The 26,055-nt window shown below is 41.5% G+C and overlaps 1 protein-coding gene across 6 annotated transcripts in view; it reads left to right on the top strand.

Annotated features, from left to right (window-relative positions):
- LOC137529038 (kelch-like protein 13) overlaps window positions 1-26,055 on the top strand; it is a 192,014-nt gene that overhangs the window by 84,427 nt on the left and 81,532 nt on the right. The window contains exon 1 of one of the 6 annotated variants that reach the window (XM_068250926.1): window positions 20,079-20,141. The exons of the other annotated variants lie outside the window; for them this stretch is intronic. Within the exon in view, the coding sequence (XP_068107027.1) occupies window positions 20,125-20,141 (17 nt within the window). The 5' untranslated portion in view covers window positions 20,079-20,124. Of the gene's footprint in view, window positions 1-20,078; window positions 20,142-26,055 lie in introns of those variants that run through there. 6 annotated transcript variants of the gene reach the window in all.

Raw genomic sequence — 26,055 nt, 5'->3', positions numbered from 1 at the left:
CAGCAGTCTGAGGATTTGCATACCCCTTTTCTTGTTACAGAAGTATACATTAGTTTAATCCTTAGCTGTATTGCTGCATATTTATAGTCACTGTATCTGTGCATACGTCATGCTGTTCTGACCTTCATTATGACAAATATTTACTCCTCCTCCCCTGTAACAGATGGAATGCAATCATGCTGAAGGTCTGCCTTTCTAGCAACGCTACCAAACTTGCAAATGATCACTGCAGAATAGGGTTTTTTTTGGCTTGCGCTGTAATGGACAGTTTGTGTCTTTGGCAGTAAAAACCTGCTTGGGGCGAAAGGGCCACATGGACAACCTCACTAGATTCCCAAGGTCAACTATAAAGATAGAGAAATGTGTGAGGGCTGGTGCACACCGAGCAGCTTTTTCAGCGTTTCTGCAGCCGCTTGCGGCTGCGGATCCGCTTGGTCAATGTGTCTCAATGGGGTGGTGCACACCAGAGCGGGAGGCGTTTTGCAGAAACGAAAAATGCCGTTGTGAGGCATTTTTTGGATTTCGAATGCGTTTCTGCCTCTATGTTAAGTATAGGAAAAACGCAAACCGCTCTGAAAAACGCCAGTTCAGAGCGGTTTTGCCGGCGTTTTTGTTACAGAAGCTGTTCAGTAACAGCTTTACTGTAACAATATATGAAATGTACTATACTGAAATCCGCTGCAGCAATCCGCAAAACGCCATAGAAAAATAAGAAAAAGCGTTTCAAAATCTGCTAGCATTTTGCGGATCTGCTAGCGGTTTTTGGTGTGCACCGGGTGTTTGTGATAAACAGGGAAATGAGGGAGCAACAGGACCTGACAGCATAGTCCACCCCACACTGTTGAAATGAGTAAAGATTGTTGCTGACTGACTGCCCATTGTCTGTGCTGGTACTGCGGGGCTGATATTACTTTTCCACAATACATCTACTGTATGTACTTGACTAGAAGTCTAGAAATGTAGGTCTGACTCCCTAAATAAAAGTAGAGAGGTCGACATATACGCAAGTCACAAGCAGCACTTAGCACATTGAGTAATGAGTGTACTATTAGTGACATTCCCATTTGCAGCAATTTACCCCACGGTTTGTGACACTTTGTTGATGAAGAAAACTGGTCTGAAAGTCCTGACTACAACAATTAACAAGGAAAGGGGCGGCGGGAATACTGGGCTGCAGGAAGGGGAGAGAGATTGTTTCACTTGGGGGGCTGGAGGAGGTATTGGCTGCACTTAAAGAGGAACTATTGTGAAAATCTTAAAATTTAAAACTCATACAAATAGTACATTTTCCCCAGAGTAAAATGAGCCATAAATTACTTTCCTCCTATGTTGCTGTCACTTACAGTAGGTAGTAGAAATCTGACATTACCGACAGGTTTTGGGCTAGTCCATCTCTGCATGAGGGATTCTCAGCATAGCCTTTATTTTTTATAAAGACATTCCCTGATAATGATTAATACAAAAAGATGCTGGCCAGCTGTCCTGCTTGCTGCACACTATTTTGGCAGTCGGACAGAGCAACTGCCATTCACTTAGTGCTTTTAAAAATAAAGAAAATCCTGAGAACCCCCCTATGAGAAGATGGGCTAGTCCAAAATATGTCTGTAAGGTCAGATTTCTACTACTTACTATAAGTGACAGCAACATAGGAGAAAAGTGATTTATGGCTCATTTTACTCTGGGAAAAATGTACTTCTTATTTGTATATGTTTTTAAATTTTAAGATTTTCGCGACAGTTCCTCTTTAAAGGACCACTACCGTGAAAGAAAGCAGGCAGTTAAAATCTGACTAAACTGACAGGTTTTGGGCCAGTCCATCTCTTTATAAGGGATTCTTAGGGTTTTCATTGTTTTCAATAGCATTGCCTGAACAGCAGTTGCAAAGTGGGTGGAGTGGTTGGCTGCTATCTTACAATTTTGGCAGTTAAACTGCTGTTCAGGAAATGCTGTTGAAAACAAAGAAAACCCTGAGAATCCCCTATGAGGAGATGTCCTGGCCCAAAAACTGATGGTTCTGTTCGATTTTAACTGCCTACTTTTTGTAATAATGTTCCTTTAATCCTCTGAGCCCCAAGTGCAGCTGTTAATTCTTCCTGGTCTCCAAGTGCAGCCATTAACTTTGCTTGGTAGACTTATACTTGAGTCAATAAAAAATTCCAGCCCAAGCGGGTCAAATATGAGTTAATTTATACACAAGGCCAACTTATATTCGAGTTTATACGGGTAATATTTAGTGGTTCTTTGGGCTGAAATGGGAAGGTCTTTCTTTTTTTATTTTTTTTTTCTTCTTCTGTTTTAAAATCGAATGATAGTTGAGATATGTATTTTCCCCACCTACTATGAAATCATCCCAGTAAAGCTCCCAATGATGCATTCCACACAGTGCGAACTTCAAATAATACTGCTGGGGAAAGGTATTATTACTATTTTGGAATACACACTAATTCACACACACTTCTCCACCTCTTAATTCTGTAATTTGGTTAGCAATGAGCAGGTAATCTGTGTAGAAGCAGTAGCATTGATCCCCTGCAGATTGTTAGCAATGGAGCACACTCACCTGTCCACTGACGTGCTTCCTCCTCATTTCTGTCTCTTCTGGTGCCCCCTGTGAACCAGTATTAAATACATTATGTGATTATGTACATTCTGCAGAGTCTTGGGGGAACCAGTGGGGATAGAGACAGGGCACAGGAGAAGCAGGACAGTGGAGTGCACTCCACTGCAACACTTTGCAGGGCCAACTGAAAGTGGGGGTTGACTAGTAGGTCTTTCAGCCGCCACTGCAGTGGTGGTAGTTCGTAGGTTTTCAATGGATTTCAAGTGTGTGGTAATAATAGATCCTTCTCTAATCAGATATTCAAATCTAGTGGACATCGGCCAGGGTATGGCCTCCTTTGCAGTAGTTCTTTCATCTTTCTTTCTGTAAATGTTTTTTTTGAGAACATGGATCTCTGAGCCCTGAGATATCCAGAGCATCCTCTATTGTTGGCACCCAGAGCCTATGTTTGTAATTCCTCAGTTCTGTTATTGATTATAGGTTTTACCAGCCTTTGAATGGAAAAAAACAAAGATGTTGCTGCATTAAAAAGTGCATCTTTGGCTTTCTTCCCTGTATTGATTTTTGAACCACAGATGAACTGCTAGGCATTCCAGTCAGCAATTTAAATGGAATCTGCCTGGATAGTAGTAATGGGCTTTTATGCTTATCAGTTGCTTCTCTACCAAGTGAATCTCTGATCTGCAACACAAGTCAGTCAGGTGTTCCTTGACTGTATGTTTATTATAAGTTAGTGATTTGCTAGTAGCACTCGTAGGTATCAGTGTTTTCCTGGCTGATCAGGTGTAAGGGGAAAAATGTAATTTGTGTCTGCGCCTGCTCTGTTTTTAGTAGAGAACAGCGCAACACTTTTAGAATGTTGGCATGGCCACAAAAAGGGCAAAGGGGATTCCCTGATGGCGGATTGGCCGCATGGCACTGGTTTAGATATTTCAAGTTGGGTTCTTTACTGGTGTGGCTCAATTAAATTTTTTCTTTCAATCTCAATTATCTTAAAGAGACTCTGAAGCGAGAATAAATCTCGCTTCAGAGCTCATAGTTAGCAGGGGCATGTGTGCCCCTGCTAAACCGCCGCAATAGCGCCGCTAAACGGGGGTCCCTTCACCCCCAAACCCACCACTGCGACACTTGGTCGCAGACTTGGTCGCTCCTGGAGGCAGGGCTAACGGCTGCAGCCCTGCCTCCAGTCACGTCTATCAGCGGCGCATCGCCGCCTCTCCCCCGCCCCTCTCAGTGAAGGAAGACTGAGAGGTGCGGGGGAGAGGCGGAGATACGCGCTGACAGACGCGCGTGGGGCAGGGCTGCGGCGGTTAGCCCTGCCCCAACCAGGAAGCGCTCCCCCGCATTACGGAAGGGATTTGGGGGATCAGGGACCCCTGTTAAGCCGCGGGAAAGCGGCGGTTTAGCAGGGGCACACGTGCCCCTGCTATATATGAGGTCTGAAGCGAGATTTATTCTCGCTTCGGACTCTCTTTAAATATATGATAATTTCCTAAAAATTGTGCTGTTAATGAACACCTTTAGGGGCCTCATCAATGATACAATCTTGATTGTACAATCATACCAGATTTATCTAGTAGAAGAGTAAAGGTGCGTATACACGTCTGATTTTATGCCCGATTGACTTGTCATTCAAACAAAAGGTTGTTCAGACTCCATGTGTACACCAACAAAATGTTTGAAATGCTAAGGACAACTCATTTACATGTCGTTTGACTGGTCAATGGACTTGAAAGCAATGGACTAGATCAAATGACTGATTAAACGACTTGTTGTTTAAAAGTTTTTTTTAGTGTCAAACTGATAGACTTTCAAACAACAAGTCGTTTGCACACATGCACAGACCTAACTGTAGTTTGAGTCCACAGATCCGCCAAGCAGATCAGTCAAAACTGCTGCTATCATTCTAACGACCGTTTGTACACACGCCAAACTGTTGTTCAAACGACCGGTTTGAATGACAAATCGGTCAGAAATATCAGACGTTCCTACGTACCTTAAAGGTACATACACCTAGTGATACTGATTCAATCAACAAAGGGATCAACTTTATTGAGGAATCGACTTAAAGAAAACCTGAACTGAAAATTAAAAGTCAAAATAAGCATACACAAGTCGTACTTACCTTCCATGTAGTCTACTCCACAGTGTCTTTTTCCTGTCCCATGTCCTGTTTGTTCACTGTGATCTAGGGAATTTTCGGTCCACCATTTTAAAAATGGCCATTACCCATAACAGCTTTCTGGTCAACACACAGTTAAACTGTAACATCGCCCACTTGAGTCATAGGGAAACATGGACATTACCTGGTACATCAGTTTTCCTCTCAGCTATAACTGACAGCAACTGATATTTTACTTACAGCAACTGATATATTTCAGATCTGACAACATATTGTCAGAACTGCAAGGGATTATTGTCAGAAGAAAATGTTGAGCTTCTGAGAGGAACTGATGGTAAGGTAACTATGTAATGTTCATTTGAAGTTACCTCATGTGTTTATTTTGAATATTTTTACTCCGTACCGGTTCTCTTTAAGTATGGTTGATCGAAAGTTGATTTACTAGTGGCCCATACACTACAAACTATATCCTATCCCGGGCAATTGACTGATATCTTGCATCTTGCTCTATGGATTAAGCTGGTTGATTTGACGTGATATCAGCCGCTTTTCATCGATTGGGAATTCTGGAACACACTCTATTCTCTCTCGATTCTATAAAATAATCAACTTAAATGGTTGATCATACAGTCAAATCGCTAGATGTATGGCTACCTCAAATGCACTATGAGCAGATATTTTAGGTAGTCCCTCACCTACATAGGTAAGATTGTACATTCTAGATCGATGAGCACCTCAAAGCGGTCTATTAACTCTGTGCTATTATGCAACATCAGCCTGTTCTCATGAATGATCACTGGTACCTGATACAGTTGTTTTCCAATGTGATTGTGTGGTTAGAAAACTTGAGTGATGAACACTCCTTAACCTCCTTGGCGGGAACCCCGAACGTAGTTCGGGTTAAGCCGCGCAGTAGGTTTTCTCCGGCCCTACTGGGCCGATTTGTTTAAATTTTTTTTTTTTTGCTGCACGCAGCTAGCACTTCGCCGCTATCCGTTGCGCCACGCGCCCCCCCCCCCAGACCCCGTGCACTGCCTGGCCAATCAGTGCCAGGCAGCGCTGAGGGGTGGTTCGGGACTCCCAATGACGTCCCGACGTTGGTGACATCATCCCGCCCCGTCGCCATGGCGACGGGGGAAGCCCTCCAGGAAATCCCGTTCTTTGAACGGGATTTCCTGATCTGAGATCGCCGAAGGTGATCGAAGCGGGCGGGGGGATTCCACTGAGCAGCGGCTATCATGTAGCGAGCCCTGGGCTCGCTACATGATATAAAAGAAAAACAAACAAACAAAAAAAGCTGCTGCGCTGCCTCCTGGCGGAATTTTTATACCACCAGGAGGGTTAAAGAGGAACTTTAACCCAAGATTGAACGTCATTCCAATCAGTAGCTGATACCCCTTTTCCGACAGGAAATCTTTACCTTTTCTCAAATAATCAGGGACATTTGGTATTTTGGTGAAACTCCTCTCACAGTGTGATGTCATGACCATGGTCCTGACAGTATGCTGTCTGTGAAACTTCTGTGAACCTCGTTGAATTGTGGGAATTAAAAGCTTTTTCCAACTGCCAAGCAAGCAGTATCCTCCTTTGTGCATAGAACTCTCAATAAACGATCATTCCGTACAGATCACCTGGCAGGGAGACAAAAGATTATATAATGGGCAAACTAAAATGACTGAATAATCTGTAAATGAATATTTATTTATTTTTTAATAAGCAATTTTACTCATTGTTTTCACTACAGTTCCTCTTTAATAGAAATGGGAAGAGTTAGTTCTCACACATGTTAGGAAACTGTTTTTCATAGTCATAAAGTTTTCCCTTTTTAAGGAGCACCGTTGTGGCTTAACCTCAGTGTAGTCATTACAGACAATACTTAGACATTGAATCAGCCTTTGTCCACCACGGAGTAGTCTTATCAGCCCTGAGAGCACATCAGGCCTCTTCGGAAGTTCAAGTGACATTGAATGGACAGAGCCAGCCAGGGCAAATATTATAATTCTGTGTCGAAGGTTATTTTGAAGTGACAGTAGAAGCACATCTATGTGTGAATTGAGTTACTGTAGTGTTAATGGAGTGGTCTGTAGATGCTGAAATTTAGTGAGGATTTACAGCTTCCATTTGTGTTGGAAGTCTGAAGGCTGAGTATCATGGGAATAGGTTTGCTGTAATAGAAAGCACAATTATAACCTTCAGGAAACACCAAGTTGGAAATAAGGTTAGAGTTTACACTGTGAAATGATGATTCTTGTTTTAAACCTATTCAGGTTTACTCAGAATTCTTTCTCAAAGTATGATGGTAAATTATGAAATTATAATATATTTACTGTTAGCTTTGGAAAGTATTGAAAGTATCGGCACAGAAGTTTTAATGTGATTTTTGCAATATTGGTAGAACTGTCGTGCCTAGTTGTTACTTTTTAGGACTATTGCACCATGCCCTACCACCCTCTTGGCAACTCAGTCTCTGTAAAAAGGCTTTTTGGTGATCACTATTCGGTCAACATAAGGGTCAGACCTCAACAATTATCAATTAAGAGGTCCTTTTTTTTGATTTTTCAGTAGATTAAATTTTTATGTCAATTCTAACGTTCAAACTGTTGGAAATATCTTCTTATGTATTCCCCAGCTGCCTTTTACACACCTATTACCACGAAGCAGGAATGCTATGCTGCGTGCCCCATGTAGCGGTAATTCAGGGCTCTGGTGGCTGCCAGACCCCAAATTACATCTCACTCCGAGTTGTGACAATTCGAAGGTGGAATAGTATTCAACGCTCAGCGTTTAGTGGCTCTTCCCTCTTCCATACAGCGCTACCTGGTGTCTAGTGGCCCCCCTTCCCATACAGCATTACCTTTCGTCTAGTGCCCCCCCTTCCCATACAGCATTATTTGTCTAGTGGGCCCCCCTTTCCCATACAGCATTACCTTTAGTCTAGTGCCCCCCTGCCCATACAGCATTACCTGTTGTCCAGTTCCCCCATTACCATACAGCATTACTTGTGATCTTCAACCCCCCACCCCACATCATTTCCTGTCTTCTAGTGGCCCACCTCATCCATACATCATTACCTGTTGTCTATTGCCCCCGTCGCCCATACAGCGTTACCTGTCTTCTAGTGACCCACCTCATCCATACAGCATTACTTGTTGTCTATTTGCCCTGTCGCCCATACAGCGTTATCTGTCTTCTAGTGGCCCACCTCATCCATACATCATTACCTGCTTTCTATTGCCCCACCTCCTTATACCACATTACCTTTTTTCTAGTGGCCCTCGTCACCCATACAGCGCTACCTGTTGTCTAGTGCCCCATTTCCATATACAGCGTTGCGTGGTGATTAGTGGCCACATACAGCAATACCTGGTGCCTATAGCCATTTAAAGAAAATAATGCTATGTGGCCCCAATTCAAATCAGTGGGTCTTTTACTGCTATGCCTAGTGCAAAGTAAAGGATGCAACTTGGCATAAGCAGCACAAGTCATGAACAAGGTATATGTTATTTTTTATTGGATTTATATAGCGCCAACATATTACGCAGCGCTGTACAATGCATAAGATTACAGACTGATAACGGGTGACTGACAACACAATACAGGTAATAAGCAATAACCTACAACAACACAATACAGGTAATAAGCTATAACATACAACAACACAATACAGGTAATAAGCAATAACCTACAACAACACTATACCGGTAAGAAGCTATAACATACAACCACACAATACAGGTAATAAGCTATAACATCCAACAACACAATACAGGTAATAAGCAATAACATACAACACAATACAGGTAATAAGCAATAACGTACAACACAATACAGGTAATAAGCAATAACATACAACACAATACAGGTAATAAGCAATAACATACAACACAATACAGGTAATAAGCTATAACATCCAACAACACAATACAGGTAATAAGCCATAACCTACAACAACACAAAACAGGTAATACGCCATTACCTACAACAACACAATACAGGTAATAAGCAATAACTTACAACACAATACAGGTAATAAGCAATAACATACAACACAATACAGGTAATAAGCAGTAACCTACAACAACACAATACAGGTAATAAGCAATAACCTACAACAACACAATACAGGTAATAAGCAATAACATCCAACAACACAATACAGGTAATAAGCCATAACCTACAACAACACAATACAGGTAATAAGCTATAACATACAACAACACAATACAGGTAATAAGCAATAACATACAACACAATACAGGTAATAAGCTATAACATCCAACAACACAATACAGGTAATAAGCAATAACATCCAACAACACAATACAGGTAATAAGCAATAACTTACAACACAATACAGGTAATAAGCAATAACATATAACACAATACAGGTAATAAGCAATAACCTACAACACAATACAGGTAATAAGCTGTAACATACAACACAATACAGGTAATAAGCAATAACCTACAACAACACAATACAGGTAATAAGCAATAACATACAACAACACAATACAGGTAATAAGCAATAACATCCAACAACACAATACAGGTAATAAGCAATAACATACAACAACACAATACAGGTAATAAGCAATAACTTACAACACAATACAGGTAATAAGCAATAACATACAACACAATACAGGTAATAAGCTATAACATACAACACAATACAGGTAATAAGCAATAACCTACAACAACACAATACAGGTAATAAGCAGTAACCTACAACAACACAATACAGGTAATAAGCAATAACATACAACACAATACAGGTAATAAGCTATAACATCCAACAACACAATACAGGTAATAAGCAATAACCTACAACACAATACAGGTAATAAGCAATAACATACAACACAATACAGGTAATAAGCAATAACATACAACACAATACAGGTAATAAGCTATAACATACAACAACACAATACAGGTAATAAGCAGTAACCTACAACAACACAATACAGGTAATAAGCAATAACATACAACACAATACAGGTAATAAGCTATAACATCCAACAACACAATACAGGTAATAAGCAATAACATCCAACAACACAATACAGGTAATAAGCCATAACCTACAACAACACAATACAGGTAATAAGCCATAACCTACAACAACACAATACAGGTAATAAGCAATAACTTACAACACAATACAGGTAATAAGCAATAACATACAACACAATACAGGTAATAAGCAATAACCTACAACAACACAATACAGGTAATAAGCCATAACCTACAACAACACAATACAGGTAATAAGCAATAACTTACAACACAATACAGGTAATAAGCAATAACATACAACACAATACAGGTAATAAGCAATAACATACAACAACACAATACAGGTAATAAGCAATAACTTACAACACAATACAGGTAATAAGCAATAACATACAACACAATACAGGTAATAAGCTATAACATACAACACAATACAGGTAATAAGCCATAACCTACAACAACACAATACAGGTAATAAGCTATAACATCCAACAACACAATACAGGTAATAAGCAATAACATCCAACAACACAATACAGGTAATAAGCAATAACATATAACAACACAATACAGGTAGTAAGCAATAACTTACAACACAATACAGGTAATAAGCAATAACCTACAACACAATACAGGTAATAAGCAATAACATACAACACAATACAGGTAATAAGCAATAACATACAACACAATACAGGTAATAAGCAATAACATACAACAACACAATACAGGTAATAAGCTGTAACATACAACAACACAATACAGGTAATAAGCTGTAACATACAACAACACAATACAGGTAATAAGCAATAACATACAACAACACAATACAAGTACCGTATATACTCGCATACAAGCCGAATTTTTGACCCCCAAAAAGGGGGTCAAAAGTTGGGGGGTCGGCATGTATGCGAGTCTTTCCTTGTGGTCGTGTGGTCCACGCCCCGCTCCCCCCGCGGCCGCCGCTGCTATTAGCTGCTTAGGCAGCCACTTCCTAATCCGCGTTCCCCTCTCATGTTGCGTATAAGTGTATCACAGCAGCGCGCCCGGCGCTGCTGCTGTGACGATGCAGGGGGCAGGTTCCCCTGGTAACGGTGATACAGATCGCCACTACAGGGAGCCACGCTCTTTCCTGCCCCCTGCATCGTCACAGCAGCAGCGCCGGGCGCGCTGCTGTGATACACTTATATGCAACATGAGAGGGGAACGCGGATTAGGAAGCGGCTGCCTAAGCAGGTAATAGCAGCGGGGGGAGCGCTATACTGGCAACTACCTACCTATACTGGGCACTATACTAGCTATACTGGGCACTATACTAGCTATACTGGGCACTACCTACCTATACTGGCTAAACTGGGCACTTTACTAGCCATACTGGGGCACTATAGTCAGGGCTGTGGAGTCGGTACTCCGACTCCTCAGTTTAGGACTCCACCGACTCCTCAACTCCGACTCCTCTAATTTGCATATTAAAATCTTGTCGATTGAAAGTATGTAACATGAAATTCGTCTCTTAACTGCCAACGCTTAGGAATTTTAAAAGACAACTGAAGTGAGAAGGATATGGAGACTGCCATATTTATTCCCTTTAGTCATAGACTAAAACTAGTCCTTGGTAAGAGTACTTGTAAAAGGTACAGACCGGAACAAAGAACATCTATCAGGCCCTAGGCAATGTAACTGTGGGTACATGTAATAGTGATGTGCAGGTACTCTGCAGGGGAATAAGGGGATTCTTCCTCTATTACACATTCTTTATGCACAAGCTGAACCAGGTTTATGAGGTGATAAACACCTCTGTGTTCAATGTGCACAACATTCTCAGTGGATTCCCTGCAGCTCTGTGGAGAGTGCATACAGTATGTAGATTCTAGTACTACTGTGTAACAAAGTAAACCTGAGACAGATGAAATTAAAGTTTTATACATGCCTGGAGCTTCCTCCAGCCCCCTTCAGGCTAATCAGTCCCTCGCTGTCCTCCTCCGCCACCTGGATCTTCTGCTATGAGTCCAGGTACTTGAGCCAGTCTGGTGTAGTGCGCATGCACACACTCCGCCGCCGGGGGCGTACTACACCTGCGTAGCACTATTGCGCAGGTGCAGAACGCTCCTGGCTGTGAAAGCGGCATGAGGCCGGACTGCACTGACTGGCTGAATTACCAGGACTCATAGCATAAGATCCAGGTGGTGGAGGTGGACAGCGAAGGACTGATTAGCCTGAAGGGGGCTGGAAAAAGCCCCAAGTATGTATAAAACTTTTTTCTTTTCATCCTTCTCAGGTATCATTTAATTCGTAGTCACCAAACCAAATTTTAACATCTCAAATGATTTGATTTCATGAGCAAAGAGAGTGCGTACATTTGCATACATCAGAATCAACGCAGAAGTATTTCCATCTCATCGACCATCTCTATTAGTGACACGGCTACACATCAGGCTTTATACTTACAGCATAGATGTTATTTAATATATATAAGAGATTCCTGTGTACACATCATATATACAGTCACAATCAGATGTGTATATCTGACTTTAAAAATACGGGGACTGCTTTATTGAAGCAGCACAAGTAACTAATTTTTTCTATTGGTTTATTTCATTTTTGTGGACTAAGCAGAGCTATTACTGTATATATAAATTATTTATGATGACTATTATCTGAGAAATAGAACATTTTATCATATTTTCTATTTCAATTACAGTTTAAATTCATTAGGAGTCCGAGCATTATTTCCCGACTCCGACTCCATGCACCCAAAATTGCCCCGACTCAGACTCCACGACTCCGACTCCACAGCCCTGACTATACTAGCCATACTGGGGCACTATACTAGCCATACTGGGGCGCTATACTAGCCATACTTGGGTACTATGCTAGCTATACTGGGCACTATGCTAGCTATACTGGGCACTATGCTAGCTATACTGGGCACTATGCTAGCTATACTGGGCACTATGCTAGCTATACTGGGCACTATGCTAGCTATACTGGGCACTATGCTAGCTATAGTGGGCACTATGCTAGCTAAACTGGGCACTTTACTACAGGGCTGTGGAGTCGTAGTCGTGGTAATTTTGGGCAGCCGGAGCTGGAGTTGGAGTCGTTGATTTCATAAACTGAGGAGTCTGAGTCAGATGATTTTTGTACAAAATCCACAGTCGTGTTAAGTATTAGACCAAGGAGTTGGAGTCGAGGAGTCTGAGTCTGAGCCATTTTGGGTACCCGGAGTCGGAGTTGGAGTCGTAGTCGTGGTTTCAGAAACTGAGGAGTTGGAGTCGGAAGATTTTTGTACCGATTCCACAGCCCTGCTTTACTAGCTATACTGGGCACTATACTAGCTAAACTGGGCACTTTACTAGCTATAGTGGGCACTTTACTAGCTATACTGGGCACTATACTGGCTAAACTGGGAACACTTTACTAGCTAAACTGGGCACACTTTACTAGCTAAACTGGGCACACTTTACTAGCTAAACTGGGCACACTATACTAGCTAAACTGGGCACTATACTAGCTATACCGGACACTACCTACCTATACTGGGCACTATACTGACTATACTGGGCACTATACTGGCTATACTGGGCGCTATACTGGGCACTATACTAGCTATACTGAGGCACTACCTATTCATACTGGGCACTATACTAGCTATACTGGGACACACTGGGGGGCTGCACCAATCCAGCATTTCCTACCCCCGGCTTATATGGGGATCAATCATTTTTGGCGGGTCGGCTTATATGCCGGTCGGCTTATATGCGAGTATATACGGTAGTATGTTAAACATCACTGTCCATCCACTGAAGCCTCCACTGAAGTCCATCACTGCTCACCACAATACTAAAAAGCATCTAACCACAATACTAAAAAGCATCTAACCTTTGTACTACAAACTAGTGATCACGCTAATCATTGCTTTATAAAACTGGCGGCAATCATAATACAACAGTGGTGATTATAAAAAAAACTGGCAACCCTTCATAAAAAGTTCTGATTACCTGTGACCAAAATGGAGTTGCTCTTTTGTAAATATGCCATTGTGAAAAAGCAAATCCTATATATATTTTAAGATGGACGTTATTTACAATTACATACCTGCCTTAGAAAGTGCGCACAAACTGTTTTACAATAAAAGCCTTATTGAAGTTTTATTTTTGGAGTTTACTATTATTTTATATACAATATTATGCTGGGTATGTTGCTCTAATAGAGCTCTTGCATGATGCATTTTCTGTTATGCCCCCTGAAGCATTTTGTTCTCTTTGCAGTTTTCTTTTTAGACTTATAATTACGATTTTTTTTTATTCAGGATTATTGTGGGTAGTATTGTAATAAATTAGCACCTTTTGGCATTTCCCATTGTTCAGCTAATTACTTTGTTAGTAAGTTCAGTTATGAACCTGGAAATAGCGCTGCATTGCACCAGAAAAGAGTATTTTTCTCTTCAGCAGTTTAAGGGTTTTTGTCTTCCTCATTCCTTATTGCTCACAAATTTTGTGTGCGTGGGAGACATGAAAAGCCAATGTACTTTATTAAATTGTTATTGGAAATTGGAAATGAAAAAGAAAAGCTGTGTTTACGTAAGATGTCTTTGTTGATAGATAAGAATCTTTAACGGATAATTGTACTTTTAACTTTTGAAGTGTTTCTTCACAGAAAGCTTCCAAATTACCACCTGATCAGTGATGCCAACGTAACGCAAACTTGATTTTCCTTCTACAACTGTGAGAAGACAGTAGAAGCCCTTTGCTTTTATCTGTCACTGCAGCACAAAGCCGGGTGGGCACGTATTGTTTGTACCCCTAGCCCCTTGACCTGTTAGAGGAACTCCAGTGAAAATAATGTAATAAAAAAAGTGCTTAATTTTTACAATAATTATGTATAAATGATTTAGTCAGTGTTTGCCCATTGTAAAATCTTTCCTCTCCCTGATTTACATTCTGACATTTATCACATGGTGCCATTTTTTACTGCTGGCAGGTGATGTCACTGGAAGTACCTGATAATTGTTTTTTTGGCAGTTGGAAACAGCTGTAAACAGCTATTTCCCACAATGCAACAAGGTTCACAGACAAACTGCTAGGACCATGGTCCTCAGTTTCTTGTGGGAGGGGTTTTACCACAATATCAGCCATACAGAGCACCCCGATGATCCGTTTATGAAAAGGAATATATTTCTCATGTAAAAGTGGGTATCTGCTACTGATTGGGATGAAGTTCAATTCTTGGTTACGGTTTCTCTTTAAAGTAAACTGAGCACCATTTTTAGCATCCAGGGCATCTCAATAACACATGAACAATATGTCTCATTACTAAAAAAATCCATTCTACCTCTTATTTTTAACATTGAAATGTTTGTTAGAGGCTTTTATTGCTTTACTTCCGTGGCCTGCCATATGCAGAAAGAGCATGTAGATAAGGATTGCTGTAATTAGCAGTAGCAATGAGCAAACAAAAGCTTTCATCAGCAGGTGGGTTGGGGAGCTAGTACACTGTACTTCAAACAGTTTAGAGATTCAAACTTGATAACATACACACCTTCCACTGGATAATTGGTGGGGGGGGGGGGGGGGAGATGGCAGCTCCTACAGCTGTAAGATACCAGACAAACTGCAGAAAAAGACAGCTGCTTGGATCCCTTTAAAGCCGACATCAATTAATAGTACATTGTACAGGTTTAATGCCTAGTACACATCAGGCAATTTCCTGTCAGATAGATGGGTCAAATCGATTATTTCAAACAGGTCCGGCCTGATTTCCTGTCATGATTCTGATCAATTTTTTTTATCACTTTGATAAAAAAAATCAGAAAACCAATTGGTAATCAGATCGGATCTGTCAAAAAGAATTGATTTGACCTGTCTTATGTGATGAGAAAATGCATGGTTTGTAGCAGGCATTAAGTCTCTTAAACATTTATGTCAATAAATGTTTTCTTGCTTTTCCCCTGTGGGCCAGCTGCAGGGTTCCTCCATTTTGTGCTGGCTGCGTAGAGCAGAGTTTCTAAACTCAGTTCTCCAGTACCCTCAACAGTGCAAGGTTTACAGAAAACCTTCAGAGATGAGGGAATTTGTGTCCCAGCAAAGTTCATTAACTACCCCTGTAGTAAACATGTACTCTTCGGGGTATTTGAGAACTGAGTTGACAAACCCTGGTATAGAAGGTGTCCTGTGAGCTGCACACTAGCAGGTGTGGGCATTTATCAAATCCCCCATCACATTTGAGCCCTGAAATCTCTGCAACCATGTACAGCCACCACATTTGGAGAGTAGGGAAGGGAACCCACCAAGCTCCTTCCATACCAAATAGCAGTTTCCCGCAGGGCTGTCGAGTCAGTCCAAAAATCATCCGACTCCTCAGTTTATGAAACCTCAGACTCCAGGTACCCAAAATGGCTCTGACTCTTCGACTCTGACTCCTTAGTCTAATACTTAGCAGGGCTGTGGATTTTGTAGAAAAATCATCAGACTCCGACTCCAGGTACGCAAAATTGCTCCAACTCTGACTCTACAGCCCTGGTTTCCCGGCCCTGCAGATTCCAAAGATAGGTTTGTATAATTGTATCTCTGGAACCAGTAGGTCAGGGAGAGGGGAGGAGGGCTGAAATTGATACGGAAGTGGCTGTGGGGTTTACGGTCCACCATCCCTACCTCCAATTTTGGTTGGTATGGTTGAGGAATATTCACATCACAAGCCGGTTGAAACTGTTCACACAGCTGAAAGATTGTACTGTTGAAAATACTGCAGAGGCAGCATGTCACTCGGGACTTGGCATACTGCAAAAATCACTTGCTTTGCAAAATTAATGCTGCAATTGTGTATAAATAATTAATTTTGGAAAACAAAGAATGTTAATATATGATATATCAAATGGAAATTCTGCCCTGCCACACCTAAAAAGCTTTTTTCGCAATTTTTAAAAGCAAAAAAGAAAGGTTTGTAATCACCATAAATACAGAGTTTTATCGGACGCTCTACTGATGCTTTACTGTGTTTGAATAGGGAAGAGCATGCTACAAAGGACTATGTTCTCACGGTCTTCTCTCTCTCTCTCTCTCTCTCTCTCGAACTGAGCCCCTTCCCCTCATAAAAAGTAGGTTTCAAAGCTGCAGGAAAGGTGCAAGGAATAGAGCTATAGAGCTGGAGTGAGGAGAGGTACCTATAGTTTCTGGTACGCTTTCGATACTCTGCATGGTACATTGGCTGATCCACAAGTGATAGGCCAATTTCCCCAACCTGTAGGTGCAAAAGGTCAGCTTATTCACAAATGATATATGGTACTCGCTCCAGCTGTCCAGAATGATTTACCCAGTCACATTTCTGGTATATCATCCCAGTAGATTTTTTTGGGATAAGAATAGTAAGTTGCGTAGCTTGCATGAGCTCTGCTTCCCTGCAATGATGGGTGGGACAAATCTAGCAATGATAATCTATGGGCTGGACATTTAAATCCATTTCAAATGTTTCATCCTTCATTGTGTTTCTGCAATGCACATTTCCAACAGGTACCTTTTTGGATGCATTGCTGTTCATTTCATCAATGCCATTCATACACTCAGAAGTGGCAGTGGTCCATGCAATGCAACCCAGAGTAATACAGCATGTTTGCACAATACGAATTTGGTACTTGAACTGAACTTTAGAGGTGGGTTAGGGTTAATTATCAGGAAGGGAGTTTGGGTTTTGTATAAGGAAGGGAGGTTTAGTTAAGGGATTAGGGGGTGTTAGGGCACTTGTTTTCATCAAGGGGGTGTTTGTTAGTATTACTGAACTAATGGTGAGAAATATTGAAACTCCTGACAAAACAGTATTACATTTCTGAGATGGGAAACAATGGAAAATTGCATAGCCAAACTCCATAGGTTAAGGATGGTATTTTGAAGTTGATATAAATGTTATGCAATGGTTTACAGTCTGGGTTTGGATCAGTGAAAAGTGGTAGCTGCCATTTTTTTTAAATAACTGTTTATAGTAATTTAGAAAACTGACAAATTGGCAAAGGATATGCTGCTGAACACACATCTAAAAAAGTAAAGTTACTTCAAGAAAGTCAACTGAAACGTTATTGCTAATAAACTTGTGCTGTCCTTTTACAAACATGAGTTAATACATCTGTAAACATGTTACAAAGAAGGTACAATATGATATGATTGAATAAAGTATATGTTCACTTAGCTGGGGCTTCTACCAGCCCCATGCAGCCATCCTGTGCCCTCTTAGTCACGCACTGCTGTACAACGCGTTGCACCACTAATGCCTAAAAATGTATGTGTAAATGTTCATGCACCAGCGGGGATGTGTGCAAATATACGCGTGGCGGCCCGCCGACCCAAGGTTGGCAAAAATGAAACTAGCTGGCGTCGGGGGACCGGAGCAGCAGTGAGTGACTACGAGGGCACAGGATGGCTGCATTGGGGCTGGTAGAAGCCCTAGGTAAGTGAAACTTTTTTTTTTCTGCCTGACTATTCCTTTAAGCACTACTTCTGGAGACATAGCAGGGTCTCATCTGGGTTGAAGCTAGGATTGCATACCCTATGGATGTATTGTGTACACAATTTGCTGGGTAAAAGAAAAATGGCTGTATTTTTAGGGTAATTTCCGGCTGATCAAATTGAATTGGTTGTCACTAATGAATGTCACATTGGTTAGCCTGTAGCTTCACTACTTGGTATATTTCGGTAGAGGGACAGTTATAATGGTGAGCCGTATAATATATAATGATAGGGTGTATAAACAAAATAGAGATTTAATTAAGACCTCTGGTGTTAGTGAGGTAGCCGGTGGAGGTTGCGGTCCACTGTACTTTAAAATCCATCTTAAATTTGTATAACCTTTATGATTATCTGTGTATTGAGTGAACAGACAAAACAAAGGTTTAATGTAGCTGACCATGTTTTTTATATAGTCCAATTACATGCTGCTTGAATTTAAATTACCTATGCATGAGTTCAGAAATATTAGGACCAAATTGACCATCCTTATTGGCAAGTAAACCGCATGTTTATTGGTAAAAATTACAAAACCTAAGGAAAAATGAAAATACCTACCTAATAGCTTCATCTTTTGCTCCTCCCTCTGAAGGGGTATGCTGCTCTCACCCCTCCCATTTGGGTAGGATTGACCACAGCCTGACCACCTGGGCACATGCAAGAGACCCACACACACACACACAATCACACGCGCGCGCACACGCACGTCCCCTGTATGTATGTAGAAGTAAGTCAGCAAAAAGTGAGCAGTAACGCTGTTCAGATGCAACCTTCTCTGTTTTCTCGGGAGATGCAGATGTGTGGATATTATTTAACTATATCACTTTAGTGTTCAGTGATTACTAAGCACTATACATTCCTAGTCTTCCCCACATCCATGCAGATGAAGCACATTTCCATATAGCTTATTCTGTTTTCCTCTGTATTTGGAAACCTTTGAGAACAATCTTGGGATCATCACTAGTTTTGCAGTTCAGATTAAAGAACCTGGTCTTACAATACTTTCAGAAGGCACCTAATTTTCTGCACGTCAAAGAAGGGATCACCAGCATCATTTTGGAAATGAGTGCTTCCTAGTTTAGTTTGAAACTAGTGTAAGGTAAGAAAGAAGCTTGCACATCTAAAGGGTGGTGTAATGACCTTCATTCATTGAGTGCCAGAAAACACCAATTGGCTTTTCATACTTTTGCCATGCTTTTTGCTGTACATGAAGTCCTATTTCTGATAGTTTGTTTCTTCTGTGTCATGGTTTTAGAATGGATATTGCTTTGTAGGCCTAAATAGAAACATAACATCAGCTATAGCTATCAGAGGTGCTAACATTCTGTGCACCTTGCTACAAGGCAATGTGTATTGACCTGAGGCAGCAGGCTAGTGCCTGTGAAACGCATTGTCTATTTTGTGTTTTGAATAAATACTTTTCCAGTACCACTGGTGCTTTTGCCATCAGGAAAGGTAATAGATTACGGTACCTCTCATTTTTATTTTAACTATTAGAAGTTTATATATACAGTATTTTTACACTCTGGGGCCTCCATCCTTAAGAGTTTTGGTTGCGAATGTCACTTGCCCGTATGCACTGATAAGAGTTCAGAGAATGTAGTAAGCACCAAAATGAGCACTAAAGGTCCAGCGAACATATAGTAAAGACATTAGCTATATTTCATTTTCCGACCTCAGTTTCTGTACTAGAGAACTCCTTTCTCATTTCGTGCTAACCGCCGCTTGCAGTAAACATATGTCTTTATCTTTCACATCTGAAGATGCAAAGGAAGTAACTGCTTCCTGCGAGTACCTAAATTCTTGGGTAAAAAAGGCTTCTCGTGAAACTTGTCAAACACTTCGCTCTGACATTTACTATCAGTCTGCTTCAGCTGCATCACTTCATCCTTGTACAAGACTCCCGCTTGGCACCAAGAATCTCACCCATGGCTTTTAAACCAAGGTATTGTCGGCAGGTAGATGCTTGAAGGATCATTTATACTGGTGACCTTGTCAGCTGCTACATTTAGTCTCCTCATGAACATTTTACATGGTCTGTATCTCAAAGGGGAAAAAAGGAACTTTCTTTCTGCTTGTCAAGATTTCAGGGAATTTGTAATTCGTGCTACAGCTTAGAGGGAATTTAAAATTTGATTTCTGGAAGGACAGTGTGTTCTTTGAAGCAAGACTCAACCGAAAACCAATCTTTCTGTGTAAGCTATAGTAGGCAGAGTTCAGTTTTTGCTTTGTGGATTTCTAAAGGTCTCTCGTTAGTCCTGTATGGCTATAAAAGGTCTTGCCTAGCTCCTGGCAGAGGAGCTGCCTCATTTGGCCGACAGCAAATCCTTTATGTAATATGTATTTTCTTTTTACTATTGTACATTTCTATTTTTCTTCTTATTTCTCTTTACAGAACAAGTGTTTCTGGTGTCAGCTGCTTTTCTAGTAGAGTATATAGCACTATTAGCACCTTTATTATTTTTGTAATGTATATACCGGCATATACATCAATGACTTCTTCCACAGAGTCTAAAGTTCTTTCATGAACTATCCCTAAAATGTGCTCAAAGTCTACAAGGGAGGGTGACCAAACACTATAAAAAAGAACACAGAGACAACAAGAGCCCAAATCGTGCAGTACGTCACAAAAAGAAGTAATAGGTGTAAAGGTGAAGTTTGCACTCACAACGTAAGGTTGCATGAGGGGCAACCAGCCACTAGAAGCCTGTAGAGATGCATAAATCCGACTCCACTCGGGTACCCAGGGAAAGCTTGATATGGTCGCGCTCTTAGAAAACAAATGGTCCTAACAGTGGCAAAGCCACTTAGTTCAGTTCCATAAGTACACCACTCCAAAGGAGGGTGAGAAGCGCAGAGTGGGTAAGAGGCGCCCAGGAATAGATATAACGGAGTTAAAAACCGTGAAATATAGAAATAACAAGGTGACTTATCTCAGGAATGACAAATTCATATGAAAATTATTTTTATATGCACTGGCCACAGCATATTAAAATTTATTTTCATATGAATTTGTTGTTGAGGTAAGCCACCTCGTTATTTCTATATTTGACGGTTTCTAATTCTGTTTTATCTATGCTAGGCGTCTATAGCCCCATCTACACCATGGGACATTGTAGCGATCCGGCGGCTCTATTAGCCGCCGGATCGCCTCTTCCGCGTGCCCGCCGCGTCCCCGCCGCATTCGATTGCCCGCTCGTCCCCGCCGGCGCCGCTTATCTCCCGCACGATTCCCTGCCATTGTCCCCTCGCGGGGATCGAGCAGGGAATCGGCGGTGCGGAGATCCGTCCTGTCGGATCTTATCAATCGAGCCGCATCAGCATTGATAAGGAGCATCGCGGCCGCATCTACTCGTGTAGATGCGGCTTATAACCTCTGTTGTGCTCAATCTAATGTCCCTGCCAGTTTAAGGTTATTTTAGGGGGTGGGAAGCCATTCCATTTATCCTTAAGTTTTGGGTTGTGGAAATCCTATGCAAACATGAGAAATGCTCAAACTAAATGCATAGTGTCCTGGGCAAGATTTGGACTTAGGACTCTAGCTAGGTAAAAATGCTGTCCACTATACCATCACACGCCTTTGCCACCCAAGCATTTGTTCTTGTGGAGTAAGTCATTTTGAAAGCAGCAATTGTTTAAATGGCTTTTTTTTCTATGAAGGCAGCCTAAAAAGCTATTCCAAAACATTTAATTGTAATGGACCATAAGGCCCGTTCCACGTGTCGGAATCTGCTCCACAAATTCAAAGCAGAATTGCAGCCTATTAAAAGCAATAGACTGCTACCAAAATAAAATGCAACCTGCTGCATTTGGTGCCACGTCACATCCAAGTCATTGGAGTACCGGGGAGATACATATACAGATTCACATTAGCACAAGGGCTACATGTTTCTCTGAGAAGGATGCCAGCACTCAGTGGAAACTGTGCAAGGGCCTGAGCACACATCTGCATGTACGCTGCTGTCTGTCACAGCGCTGATACCGCTAAACGAGACTGATTAGAGCAATGTTTGCATACCGCATATATGTGGCAGTGCATTGTTGGCACCATATATGTGTGCTCATCAGACGGTGCAATTTATGCACTGTCTGATGTTTTGCGCATGGTTTACTAACATGTTGCTGAAATTTGCTCAGTCATTTGAAAGTTTGATCAAGCCGTTTTTAGGACGTGTTTTTACTGTATATTGCATACACATTTTCTGCAGTAAACAAAGAGAGGGACACCGAGAGCCCATTATAGTGTAGTATGTACTGGTGAATGGAGCGATGGATGGTGTAGGTAAGTAAATTTATACTCACAAACCAGGGTTACCAATAGGCAACTACTGTAGATACAGGTGGGGAGATTAGACCTGTCCCCACTCAGGATTAAGAAATCGCTCTCTGTAGAGGTGAAGAAAAAGGGGGTAACACCCCTCCACCAAGGAAAAAACAGAGGTACCAAAAGAATAAAATTCACTAAAATAGTTAAAAAATTGCTGGGGAGGCAGTGGTGGACTTACCTCCTTTAAGTAGACACACAATCACTGTGCAAGTTCAAGGTCATAGAACATTTATTTTTCCACTCCAGTAAATCAATACATTTTCTACGACACTGAACTTGCACAGTGATTGTGTGTCTGCTTGGAGGAGGTTAAGTACACCACTGCCCAACCCTCCCCCCCCCCCCCCCAAATGTTTTAAAATGAGGCTTTGATCAATAATGGGATATACTGTAATTGTTAATGGTTTTTAACCTCATTTTAAAATATGGGTATGTACAATGTATTCAATGCAGAGACCTAATGAGTGCCTATATAAAGTTTACAATAAGCATGGGGAAAAAGGAAAGAATTTTGAAGCATTAGCACACTTTTCATGCAGGAATCGGCACCGGAGCAGTGCTTTTCAGCGCAGGAAGATTTGGACGCATCTGGCACCACCATAGACTGTAATGGGAATTACGGCTCTGGCGCTCAATGAGTAACTTCGGCGCCGTCAGACGGAGCTGAAGTTACTTTTAAAACACTATAATTGGGCCACCAGCAATCGCTGGAAACCGAATTATATCATTCCCTACTATCCACAAGGACCTAAAGGGGGGATAGTAATTAACATTGCTGGGAACTTGTGCAGAAGCAGGATAAGCCATACCAGCTGTATCCTGCGCCCCCAAGTCTCCCGACGCCGATTTCAATTGTATGCATCGGCACACCCTCCAGCTAGTGTGTGGTATCAGCAGTTGCTATTATTCTTTTTTTATGTACAGATAGTAATTTATATCACAGTTTTAAAATACAGGTAAAATCTGTTGTGACATTTAATTGTGTGATTTGATCAAGACCCAATTTTAATCATGCAGATAACTACACTAACTTAAAAGCTTTGCACACATTTAACTTCAGGGCAATGGAGGCAGTACAAAAATCATCTGACTACTAAGTTTATAAAACCATCGACTCTGACTCCGGGTACCCAAAATTACTCTGACTCCCAACTGCTTAGTCTATAGATTACCAGGCCTGTAGAGTTGGTACAAAAATCTTCCGACTCCTCAGTTTATGAAAGCTTCAACTTCAACCTATTCAAAATTAGTGTGTTTATGCACATGCAAATATGTACATTAGTTTATTATGTATTTATATAGTGCTGACTTCTTCCGTTGTGCTTTACTCTGTTACTAACTGTCCCTCAAAGGGGATCACAATCACATCCATACTATAGTCCTTTGTAGTCTGCAGCCAATTATATGGAGAAGCCAATTAACTTGCCTGTATGTTTTAGGGTGTGGGAGGAAACTGGAGTGCCTGAAGGAAACCCACACAGACACTGAAAGATACAAACTCAGTGCTGAATGGATTGAATGTGTTTATGTACCTTATTAACTTTTTTTTTTAATAAGTTCTTTTAAATTCAGTCTGCTGCAATGCATTTCACTACACTGCCATGCTGCACACTGATGAGTATGTGTGTGTACTGTATGGGCTAGCTCACCCTACGAACTCAAAACGTAAATCACAATTGGGATTTAGAATTGTGCTTCCCATTCAAGAGAACAAGAAAAAACACCTCGTAATCGCCCCCAAAGCACTGTATGCAGTGTACATTAGCAGCAGCGCTTTGCTGATCACCAGAAATCCGCAAAGCCCTGAAAGTGCCCAGTGTGAACCGGCCCTTAAGGTGATTATTTTGTGCTTCATAGATAATGGATGCAGCAGTTAACTGCTGTTACAGATATTGGTTTTTTTTATTGATCACTTATTGTCCTTGGCAAATAGATTTTAAGGGTGGTGGAATTGTGCCTTGATATCTATCTATCCCCTGATGTCTGATGTGGGTACTTGAGATTATTTTGAAATTGACTGCAGGAATGGAAAGGCTGCTGGCTACTCAGTATTACACGCAGACAAGGTTCCGTATGGTGTGTGCCATGTAAAAGTGTTCATACACAGCTGGGTTACAAACACAAAATAAACACTCAAGCTTGTTGTCTTTTTTTTTTTTTTTTTTTTTTAGTCTGCTTTTATACTGTATTTTTTGACTAAGACTCACTTTTCCCCCCTAAAAAGTGGGGAAAAAGTCACTGCGTCTTATAGCCCAAATGCAGGGAGTTCCTGACTTGTGAACACCTGCCAATACGAAGCTCCAATCCACTGCAATGTCTGGGACTCCCCATACTGGGCCCATGCAGAGGACGACACAAGGATAAACAAAGGACACAGGGTAACACAAAGCGACATACCGTCTTTCCCCGAAAATAAGACACTGTCTTATATTCTTTTTTTCTTCAATATTTGTTCTAGGTCTTATTCTCGGGGAGGTCTTAAATATATTTCCCTCTTGTGATTCCTGATTCCCCCACCTCCACTTTACCTTCTGCCGACCCCCTCCTCCACAAAGTCGCATTGCCCACCGACATGCCTCGACTGCAGATCAGCGTAGGTAAATGGCTGATTCCCGCACTGCCGCTCGTGGCCACGTTCTGCCCTTTCTGCCGGCATAACGTTCAAACCCCAGATCAGCAGTAAAGTGTGGTGAAGAAAGCTAGTTACACTGTAACAGGCACTTCCGTGTACAGGAAGTAAACAGATGTCACTTCCTGTACACGGAAGCGCTGTTACAGTGTAACTAGCTTTCGTCACCACATTTTACTGCTGATCTGGGGTTTGAACGTTATGCCGGCAGAAAGGGCAGAACGGGGCCACAAGCGGCGGTGCGGGAATCAGCCGTTTACCCACACTGATCTGCAGTAGAGATAGCGGTATGGCGGCGGGCAGTGTGACTTTCTGGTGGGGTCGGCATGAGGTACAGTGGGAGCGGGTAAGGGGGGGCGGGGGTGCAGACGGATGGGACCTCCTCGGCCACTAGGGCTTATTTTAAGGGTAGGCCCCCGGTTTTTGTCCTCTAAACCTAGGTGTGTCTTATGGTCAGGAACGTCTTATATCCCGAAAAATACGTTAGTTTGGGCAAAGTAGGATTTTCATTAAAAAAAAAAAAAAAAAGTTAGTAAAGAGAGTGTGGGAGAACTTTTAAAATAAAATTCGGGTCCATAGTTTAATATACTGTATTTGCATTACTTATTTTTGCACTTGTTTTTAAATGCTGGTAAAGTTTATTCCCCTGTAGGCAGTGTGTGCTGAATTGCTTAAAGGCCACTGAAGCGAGCGTGATGTGGAGGCTGCCATATTTATTTCCTTTTAAGCAGTACAAGTTGCCTGAATATCCTGCTGATCGTCTGCCTCTAATACATTTAGTCATAGACCCCGAACAAGCATGCAGCAGATCAGGTGTTTCTGACATTATTGCAAGATCTGACAAGATTAGGTGCATGCTTGTTTTTGGTGTGATTCAGACAGTACTGCAGCCAAATAGATCAG

The sequence above is a fragment of the Hyperolius riggenbachi genome, chromosome 8 (genome assembly GCF_040937935.1).
Source record: "Hyperolius riggenbachi isolate aHypRig1 chromosome 8, aHypRig1.pri, whole genome shotgun sequence".
Lineage (NCBI taxonomy): Eukaryota > Metazoa > Chordata > Amphibia > Anura > Hyperoliidae > Hyperolius > Hyperolius riggenbachi.
This window is presented reverse-complemented; position numbering and strand designations above follow the sequence as displayed.